Below are 9,746 nucleotides of genomic sequence, written 5' to 3'. Positions count from 1 at the left end.
AGCCCGCTGCTCTGTGGCTGTAAACAGTGACTCTGCTGCCGCCGGCGGCCACAGGGCGGTACTGCAACACACAAAAATCACAAATTCACTTTTTCACACAAAAAGAGTAAATATACAAATCAACAACAAGGATTACAAAGTGTCAATATATGAGAAAAATATATATATTTTGAGTGACAAAACAATATAAGCATATATAAAGTAAATTACATATATTTATTGCACATATGTCCACAAGAACACATATAAAATACATTCTGGAATAAATATTTACAAATAAATACATCTATATTCAGCAATAATATATCTATACCATAAACTATTGTCTCCTCTGATGGAACACATAATATAATAGCCTAAATATAATAACTATAGAGAGAAGATTGAAGCAAGGCGTCTGGACTTGTAGAGTTTTCTAGAAGACGTTTCGCTGCTCATCCAAGCAGCTTCATCAGTTCTAACTGTTTGGTGGGGAAACATGGTTTATATGTGGTTACAGACCTATGTGGGTGGGTCTGGGTAAAACTTTAAAAAAACTTACAAACAATAGCACTAAATGTTTCCATACTTACCTGTGATGTTCTGGCTGACTGGGCCAGGTGTGTCTAACGACTGGCTAACGACTATGAAACTGCCGGAGGGGGACTGGTTGACAGCCCTTTGTTCTTACTGTGAGTATGTGCAAACTTCCTGGGAATGGATGGAATCACTGCATTGTATGTGGTAGAAAGATGATGAAGCTGCTTGGATGAGCAGCGAAACGTCTTCTAGAAAACTCTACAAGTCCAGACGCCTTGCTTCAATCTTCTCTACGTATGATGACCTGGATGACTGAGAATCTTCATCAACAACTATAGAGAGGAATGTGGAATTATTATAATGAAACACATCATAAAATATGGACTATTTATTCCATTCTATTTTTCCATATATATGGTTATTTTAAATATTATATACTGGAACAAAATAAATGTAGAATGCTGTATGGATATGCAACAAATAAAAAAAAACAGATGCCACTCTATGTAATAATATACAAAGAATGTAAATAAATTTAACAGGAATAAATATGTAAAATAAAAAGGTATTTTATTTATTTTTCCTGTTAAACTGCAGACACGTGTTTATATCAGTCAAAGCCACCGATGTTTGTGTTTCTGTCTCCAAGAATGATTGAAAACTGAACAGAGAGACATCATCATCATCATCATCATCATCACCATCATCTGTTGCTCCACAGATCTGTGGAGCTGTGACGAAGCTCATGTTGATTTTACCGTCCTGACAATGAGAGGAGCGACAAATATTCATAAATAAAAACAGTAAAAAAACCTTAAAACATGTCTGAGAGACTCACAGGAAGCTGTGGTCGCCCTGCCTGCTCTAAATAAAGCGAAAAAAAACCACAGGTTTGAAAAACCGGGCGCAGTCCTGAAACTTTTCTAATCTTCCCTAGAACACAACATCTAGTTAAAAGCCAACAAATTTATGTGTTAATAAGACAATAAAGACAGCGTGCATTCTGGACTTTGACTGCATGCATCACAGATCTGTCCACCAGATGGAGGTGCAGCTTAAAAGTCCAACAATAATAATAATAATAATTTAAAAAGTCTCATTTTAAACCCAAGAAACAAAAATTAAAACAAAACTCAGGACGTTCATTTTGAGGCGTCCCTTAAATAAATAAAAATAAAGAGATGTCCTGCTGGAATAAAGCTTTTTATTAGTGTTATATAAGCGTGGAAATGAACACTGATTAACCTTATCTGTGACCTTTAGTCATTAGAGAAGATGAAGTCCTCCAGGCGGGATCATATTTTGTAAGAAACTGAGTTTAATTGTTTGGGTGGGGATGAGCTGCAGGAGTGAAAAATAGAAATAGAAATGTGACTGTGAGTTGTGAAGGAGCTGAAGTTAGACGTTAAAGCTCCATTTAAAGGGATGGATCATGTGTTCCTGGTGGTTGGAGACATCTTGTGGTCACAGGACGGGATCTTTAACGAGTCCACAGATGTAACAAAACTTCAACATAGCATCCTAAAATGTGCTATTTCTGTGTGTTTATGTGTCAGAGTACGATCTTCCTTTTAATAGCTGCCTCCTGATGTATCCTTGAATAAAATTATTTGTAACAAGTTTGATTGCTGCAGCTGAAGCTTTGCTTTGAACGCTGATGTGAAGGATTGATCTGAAGTGCTGGAGAATCAGAGCTTTGTACGCCTCTGTGTGTCAGCCTGTCACCATGGTAACAGCAGAGGAGACCTAAAAAAACCACTCCAACTTTGAGAGCCTGGCGTACGGAAACGATTCGGAATTAGAAAATTCTGAATACAAGTTTGATAGAGCAGCATCTAATGAGCGTTTTAAGACTAAACTGGAGTCTGTAGCTTGAAATTTGTAGGAGGAGATACATTTGGCAGATGACACCGAAATTGCTTAATATTTGAAAAAAACTATATACCCGGAATGTCCTCTGTGAGATGAACATTTTGATAGCTGAATGGCTGAAATCGGTCAATGTGTGCTGAAGATACACTGCGCCAAAAAACATACGGAGGAATAAAGAAGAAGAAGAAAGAGGGTGAAGATTAAGATTAAGATTAAGAAACCTTTATTAGTCCCACAATGGGGAAATTGCAACGGCATACAGACAGCAAGGGATAAGTTAAGAAAAAGATATATACATTATAAAATAGACTACCAAGAAGAACAAGAGTTTGATTGCCTAGCAATCAATAATTTTTGTTCTATCACAATTGCTGATTGATTGATTTCAGAATCAGAAATACTTTATTGATCCCAGGGGGAAATTGCTTTCATTCCAGGTGCTCCATGTATATACTCAAAAAGACAGGTTTAGAAATATAAAATAAGGTAAAGTAGTAAAATAAAAATAAAACCTAATAAAATCTAAACATTAATAAACATTCAAGTCAAAAATTTCAGGTCACTACACAGATAAAGTGCTGGAATTAAAAGTTAAATGAATTCTGTGACGTCATCTTTAGTTCACGGGGCCCTGGCCTGTGTGTGTGTGTGAGTGTGTGAGTGTGTGTGTGTGAGTGTGTGTGTGAGTGTGTGTGTGTGTGTGTGTGTTTTCAGCATCACTCTCCTTCTTCCTCCTGAAGGTAAACAAATGGCCGCAGCGTCGCTTTGCGTTAAAAACATGAAAAATGTGATGAGTGAACAGCGGCGCGGAATAAAGCAGCGACTGAAATGCCCAGACAGAAGAGAAAGTACAACGTACGCTTCCCTCCTGTGAGTATTTCGCTCCTCCGCGTTGATTAAAAGTCGTTAAAAAGTCACAGATAGTTGAAGCTAACGGCTAACTCCACTCAGGTAGCATGGGGTGGAAAAGGACCGTCTGATGCCTTCAGGGACGGTAGGAAATAACGCTAATACCTGAAGATGTCGGAGGATAACAGTTACTAAATTATTCATATAGTGTGTGTGTGTGTGTACCTGCCCTGCTGCTTTGACGTGTTTTGAATGAACGTGTATTTGCTATTTATCGCTAATCAAGAGTTTTGCTGTATTTAATCAAACACTTTTAAAAGTTTCAGGTCATGTTTTTTGCTCAGGAGCCGCTCTGACAGCTAAATACTGTTTAATAAGTAAGAAAAAACTGTTTTCATGCCTTATTTGAAAATGTTTTACTTTTCAAGACATTTTACAATAAAGGCTTTGAGTCTTTCCGTTCTTTTTTTATCTTTTTTAATAAAATAGCACCTGTAAAAACACTTTATTATAAATGATTCTTCAATTGTGTAACAGCAGAGATGGTGCACCTGAGCACAGCACGTTAAATTGTAATGTCTTTGTTGTGTTGTCAGAGTCGCATCAAAAAGATCATGCAGAAGGATGCAGAGGTGGGGAGGATTGCGATGGCGGTTCCTGTAATCATCTGTATCCTTCAGGTCTGCAGCTGTCCTCAAACTCAGCATCTGCTAAAGCGTGCTGCAGCCCCAGATGTTTTCTAGCACTGAAACTTTATTTATCTGTGTCTAAACTCTAGTTTGTGTTGTTTCCCTTTCACTTACTGCACTAGACAAACATGTAAATCAGTAACTCTCAAACAGAAGCCAACAGATGCGATTGTTGTGCCACAAAAAACTGTAAAATCCTAAACTGCAGCGATCAGCTCGGGCTCTGGAGATGTTCCTGAAGTCTCTGCTGACCAAAACCTGCACGATCACCCAGTCCAAGCTCAGCACCGTCCTATCTGTGGCTCACATGTAAGTCTGAGACAAAAACACCAACAACTGGCAGGAAGTGAATCAGGTCTACATGCAGCTGTGACACGTTCACTGTCTGATCACCTGGATTTAACTGAATACATGTTGCAGGAAGCAGTGCATAGAGTCAGAGAAACTCTTCCACTTCCTCAAAGACCTGGTGGAGCGAGCCACGTCTACGGTGGCCCAAAAGGACACCAGAGGCATGAGTATGTGGCCTTTATACAGGTAGAGACGGAAGGCTTAAAAAAAAAAAACAGCTGGATCTGAACCGAACGTCAATCTGAGAGAAAACTAAACGTGATCTTTTGTTTTCCAAGGAATGAACGGCGTGACGTTTCTGTCAAGAAGCCGGCAGACGTGGGAGAAGCGGTGCAGCGGAGGAGCCTCCACTCACTCGCCAACGACTCCAGCTCCAGCGTAGGTATTCTGTCCCAGCACCAGATTTCTGGAAGCTGTGGGCAAAAATATGAACACGCTAAAAGCTGCAACAGCGACCCCCTTTGGCTGTAGTGATAACTGCACCCTTGGGTTTCATGTTTTCATGAGGAAGGAGTGTTTTTAAGTCCAGACCTCTGTCTCTCCCTCCTCCTCCAGGACTCAGAACTCTACATCTGCCTGTGACTGTGCACGAACTCAGGATGACACCTCGTTTCTTCTGGTTTGTTTAGCACCAAAGTTTAAAGACTCACATCGACATGAAAGTTTTGCGGTAAAAAAAAAAAAGATTTAGTGTTTATGTTCTTGGAAAAGATGTTTTTTGTTGTGTTTTATCTCTGAACGTTGAGTTTGGACTGTGCAGAACCTTTTGTGGTTCACAGTGAAGATTTTGTTTTGCATTTATTTTTTGGATGTGATGTTCTATTTTGAGGTTAATTTTTACACTTTCCACCTGTATTATTTTCATTTTCCTGTAAAAGAACAGGCTAAAAAAAAAAAAAAAAAAAAAAACGTGACCTGCATCGATCTTTAAAACCAAAGTGCTTTTCTTTTTACCGAGTAGCAGCCTTTGTGGTTTCTATTGTTTTAAAGCACTTGTAAATTAATGTTTTAAAGACATTTGCTTAGGAGGAGAAAGAAAACATCAAATAAAAAAAATGATCAATCTGGAGCAAACTGGAATTGGTTTATTCCAAGAAACTATTTTCTTTTCTTTAGTTTTTTACACTGATGGGATGAAATGAGGAATAAATAGATGCATTTCTGTTCAGAAAATTAACATGTTCAAAGCCAAATATATAGCAAAACATCTGGTGAGTTTCTACGCTAGCTACCTGCATAATAAGGAATATTAACTGTTCCAACACTGATCAACATTTCCTCTCGAAGGCCTGGACGTGGAACCGCTGAGCTGTATGAAAAAAATAAGAGGCCCAGCAGTCAGTCCTCCGCCCGGCCGTTAAAAATGAAACATGCATCTTGGCTGAAAGCGTCTTTTTACTACAGTTACACTAAAAATAAGTAAAAAATAAACGTTAATTTCCAAAGGAACATATTTTCCAAGTAAAAGAAAACATTTATTTTAGCTCCTCCTGCAGTAAATTACATATATTTAAAGACGTGGTTCAATAGATCCTTCTTTGCTTTATTATTCCATTTAATTTCCATCCAGAGTCCCAAAGGCACAGTCCATTAACGCTCCTTAGAACTGACCTAAATACTGAAGGGGGGAAAAATTCTAGATTTAAATATGTAGAGAAAAACATGTACACACACAGACAGGTGTCAGGTCGGCCTCACCTATGCTGTCTCTTTCCTTAACTCATGCTGAGTTTACAACAGGGTGTGTTTTTTGTGCCAGAGAGAGAGAGAGAGAGAGAGAGTGAGGACAAAAAAATTAAAACAGAAAAAACCAGAACTAAAACACAGCGTCTTCAGTAGAGCCGCGCTCCGTAGCCAAAAGTCTGTTTAATAGCTTCAAAGTAGTATCTCTTCCAGCCCTCTTTCGTCTGCTCCTCCTGGCTGTCCGGGACGCCTCTACACTCCACCTTCAGCTCCGTCTCGCTGCTCCGGTCCAAGAACGTCATCGTGATTGTCGCATAATGTTCTGTGGAGCAGAAAAACAGCAATGTGTCGGAAAATTAATAAAACTAAAGACGCAGAGTGAAAAATACCGAATCTGATCCGATAGATTAAAGATCCTCACGATAAAATTGCATCTTTTAACTACAAGAAGTCGATTCATCTTAGATTATTTCAGAGTTACGACAATAAATACAAATAAAATAGTAGCTCTTTTAACCTAAAACTATCAGCCGTCATCCATTAAGGTGAAACGTACCACAGGGCCAGTTGTTATACCTCCACTTCATAACTATTTTCTCATCAGGTGTCTGGAGGAGAGAAGGTTCATTTTTTAAAGGATAAAAGTATACATACGAAAAACACACACACATGAATGTAACTCATATATGGAGCTAAAAGTTTGAACATCTTCCTCACCAGCTCTGTGAATTCACCAAAAACGTTTCCATCTAGCAGGCGGAACTTTCCGCCCCGCTCTCCGTCCACTGTGGCCGGAGCGTGTGTGAACGCCTGAACCATCTGCAGAGTGAGGAGAACCAGAACGTTCCTTTAGCTTCATGCTGGGTGAAAACACACCGAAGGAGAAAAACGCTGCTGAAGCTCACCTCCTGGTTGAGAAAGACTCTGTACAGCTCCGCCGGCGAGGTGAGGAACGTCTCCCTCATGCTGAATTTACAGGTGGGGATCTTGACGCCAGTGTTGACGGGAGCCACGGTGCTGCCTGAGGTGGAAATCTGCCCAACAGGAGAACAAATGTGAGCAAAGAGCTGCTTCTCTGCTGCAACATGCGCCGCAGGTCTGACTGTCGGCACAAACCTGGGTTTTATCCAGCTTGGCTTTAGACTGTGATGTGGACTGAGGCTTGGCCACACCGTTGGCTGTAGGCAGGATCATCCCCTGTGTGAACTCTGCAAAAACAAGAGACAGTGCCGACTTTAAATCTCCAAAACCGATCAATCCAAAACACAAAGAGTTAAATATCTACAAGTTAAATATCTGCGTTGTCCACTGACCCGACTTTAAGTAGCCGACGTAGCTTCCCAGTGCTTCGCGGATTTTGTCGGATCCTTTTGTTTTCATCAGGTTGAGCAGAGGCGTGTCGGGTTCATCTTTGTTTAAGGATACAGAGATCTGACAACACAACACAGGACAGACATCACTACATCTCTCCAACAGCACTCAGATTCAACATGTACGAGATCTTTGGAGAAACTTACATCAAGGTCCTCCATGTCGTTTTCATCGGACAGGTTTGGAACTTCGATTGCTCCTTTATATTTCACTCCTGCTTTCGACTTTGCTGGTAAAACAAACAAAAAAAAACATGCGGGTCAGCAAAGATTCAAAGCCGAGTTTCAGTTAGTACTAGTAAAGACGTGCATCTCCTTACCGGTCCAAGTGGCTTTCAGGTTCCACTCATAAAAGAAGATAAGCTTTCCTTTGCGGTTGTTAATGGAGGCTTCTCCTTCCACCTTGCCGACCTCTGTCACCTCACACAGCCCCTCCTCGCTCTCCACACTCAACCCGAGCAGCAGGGATTTTAACTTGTCTGAGGACCAGTTTGTGGCGTCTCGTTCGGTCCTGAAACAGAGACCACAGGGCTGAGAGAGCATGTCTGAACAGAGCTACACACTTTACAGACCACTCCACATTTGACAGCTGATGTTACCTTGGAAAAAAAACACTGTAAACAGAAACAGCTACAGAGGAACATGAATTATTTCACGGTATTTTTTCTAAACTCTAAAGTGTGTGCCCCCTAGCAACGATAAAAGAAAACTTTCATTAATACTGACTCTATTAAACAGTAAAATCCACGTTATTATGCGTGAACACGTGTGTTATTAACAGCTAACAGCCGCTATACATACATCAACAGCATTACTAGCTAGCTACACGCGAAGCCTAACTTGAATAATCGTGAGGTTAGCTCGGCTAGCTGTTACAACCGTGACACTTTAACTCAGTAATCTTCTTCATAAAAGATTCACAAGTGTCTAAAGATAACTACATGACAATAACTGACACGGACAAGTGGCTAAATCTAAAAATAAAAGCTGCTCTGTGAAGCTAATACAAGCTCAATATAGGATGTTAGCATTAGCAGACAAGCTAACAGGCAAGTGTCCTTTTATCGGCTCTCACCAGTGCCAATTGTTGACATTAGTGGCGTCGGCTCTCTCCTCTACGATCCAACGGGGGTCTCCTTCTCCCCACTTTGCCATCACGACAGATAAAGAGTAATAATAATGTTAATAATAATAAAAGTTTAAAGGTTTTAGAGAGCGCAGATCACTCCGCCGGCGGCTGTCCGCTGCACGCTGGTTCTAGAAGCCTCTGGCTGCTGCTGCTGCTCTGTAGCGGTGCGCCTGCGTTTACTGACCGTGCACAGAAAATGCTGGAAGCGGAACCATGTGGAACGAGGTAGAATGTTCCGCCGTGCCGGAAGTGCTGTTCTGCAGAACAGTTCCGCGTCACGAAAAAAACAAACATCCTGCAAAATACGCCGCGTATTTTGAGGAGCTGTGTGGTGGGGAGCAGAGAGGAACATATTGATCATCTATAAATCGATGATCGGATCCACCTTGGATCAGGGAGGCGTGGTCTATGAGGGCAGCTACAGAATAAATAAATAAACACACTAAATTAAGCCAGGCCAGGATAGAAATGGGGTTAACCATTATTTACTGTGTAATGTTCAGATTTGTATTTTTATTGATATATCCAAGGAACTATTGGAAGTCCTACAAAAGACCGACCTGTCCAGGGGGGTCCTTCTCATTAAATATAGATATATATTAATGCTGGGAGCAATGCTCACCAGATTGGAGAGAAGCGGTGTTAAGATGTCTGCACACTATGGGCTCGTACCTCGTAAGCAGCTTCATCAACATACATCTACTTCATCCACTGCTCTGTTTCATGGAGGTTATGTCGAGGTAAGGCTCGTTGAGTGGCCCACAAAACACCGAAAACACAGCTAACAAGGTGAAGAGCTGGTTTTACAGACTACTGAAATCTAAAGAAAGATTATTATCACATAAAACTGGTATCAGTTCAAAATATGTTTGTCCCCGTTAAAGCTTTAAAACCCAAATCTTGGGACACAGGTTTAGCAGAATCACCCTTTAACTGACAGGAAATCAGTTTAGGAATCATCATCTACATCAGATGCTGTGATGTGAACGCTAATGAGTGTGTGTGTGTGTAAACAGGTGTGAAACAGAGTAGCCTACATGCTACTCGTCTCTACGCCGTGGCCCAGACGCAGACATCGTGAGGCGGTGCACAGTTGACCTTCACTGTCACTAGTTGACATCAGTTTGCTCTGTGTGTGTGTGTGTGTGAATCCTCTCTGTTTCCTCTAAGCATGCTGGGAGTTGTAGTCCTTGTAGTGTCTAATGATGACCCAGGAAACCTGAACCATTTTAACATGGTTAACATCTGCATACTGCCACCTGCTGGTGCACACACACACTTCTG

General features: G+C 40.8%; 2 protein-coding genes across 4 annotated transcripts; one reads left to right on the top strand and one right to left on the bottom strand.

Annotated features, from left to right (window-relative positions):
• Positions 1–3,063: 3,063 nt before the first annotated feature.
• On the top strand, positions 3,064–5,349 carry LOC114427976 (dr1-associated corepressor). Of its 3 annotated transcripts, XM_028396236.1 has the most exons (7): positions 3,064–3,261; positions 3,343–3,385; positions 3,837–3,909; positions 4,145–4,238; positions 4,350–4,447; positions 4,559–4,658; positions 4,836–5,349. In XM_028396236.1, the coding sequence occupies exons 2-7, from the start codon at positions 3,371–3,373 to the stop codon at positions 4,969–4,971; spliced, it is 516 nt and encodes a 171-aa protein (XP_028252037.1). In that variant the 5' UTR covers positions 3,064–3,261; positions 3,343–3,370; the 3' UTR covers positions 4,972–5,349. The 3 variants fall into 3 exon arrangements, with proteins under 3 accessions (XP_028252037.1, XP_028252036.1, XP_028252038.1); XM_028396235.1 differs by lacking the exon at positions 3,343–3,385 and having other exon boundaries at positions 3,070–3,261; XM_028396237.1 differs by lacking the exon at positions 3,343–3,385 and having other exon boundaries at positions 3,076–3,261; positions 4,350–4,466.
• Positions 5,350–5,731: 382 nt separating this feature from the next.
• Positions 5,732–8,641, bottom strand: LOC114427975 (activator of 90 kDa heat shock protein ATPase homolog 1-like). The gene is made up of 9 exons (XM_028396234.1): positions 8,409–8,641; positions 7,654–7,844; positions 7,481–7,563; positions 7,277–7,394; positions 7,080–7,171; positions 6,869–6,997; positions 6,681–6,782; positions 6,520–6,571; positions 5,732–6,285 (listed from the first exon to the last, which is right to left on the bottom strand). The coding sequence occupies exons 1-9, from the start codon at positions 8,486–8,488 to the stop codon at positions 6,113–6,115; spliced, it is 1,020 nt and encodes a 339-aa protein (XP_028252035.1). The 5' UTR covers positions 8,489–8,641; the 3' UTR covers positions 5,732–6,112.
• Between the last annotated feature and the right edge of the window lie 1,105 nt (positions 8,642–9,746).

The sequence above is a fragment of the Parambassis ranga genome, chromosome 22 (assembly GCF_900634625.1).
Source record: "Parambassis ranga chromosome 22, fParRan2.1, whole genome shotgun sequence".
NCBI classification, from domain to species: Eukaryota; Metazoa; Chordata; class Actinopteri; family Ambassidae; genus Parambassis; species Parambassis ranga.
This window is presented reverse-complemented; position numbering and strand designations above follow the sequence as displayed.

Coding starts and splice junctions, on each gene's coding strand:
- LOC114427976 (XM_028396235.1), top strand. CDS start 3,220: ATGCCCAGACAGAAGAGAAAGTACAACGTACGCTTCCCTCCT. Junction 4,239..4,349: donor GTCCTATCTGTGGCTCACAT/GTAAGTCTGAGA, acceptor TACATGTTGCAG/GAAGCAGTGCATAGAGTCAG. Junction 4,659..4,835: donor CCAACGACTCCAGCTCCAGC/GTAGGTATTCTG, acceptor CTCCTCCTCCAG/GACTCAGAACTCTACATCTG.
- LOC114427975 (XM_028396234.1), bottom strand. CDS start 8,488: ATGGCAAAGTGGGGAGAAGGAGACCCCCGTTGGATCGTAGAGGAGAGA. Junction 6,998..7,079: donor CCAAGCTGGATAAAACCCAG/GTTTGTGCCGAC, acceptor CCTGTTGGGCAG/ATTTCCACCTCAGGCAGCAC. Junction 6,572..6,680: donor TTGGTGAATTCACAGAGCTG/GTGAGGAAGATG, acceptor TCTCTCCTCCAG/ACACCTGATGAGAAAATAGT.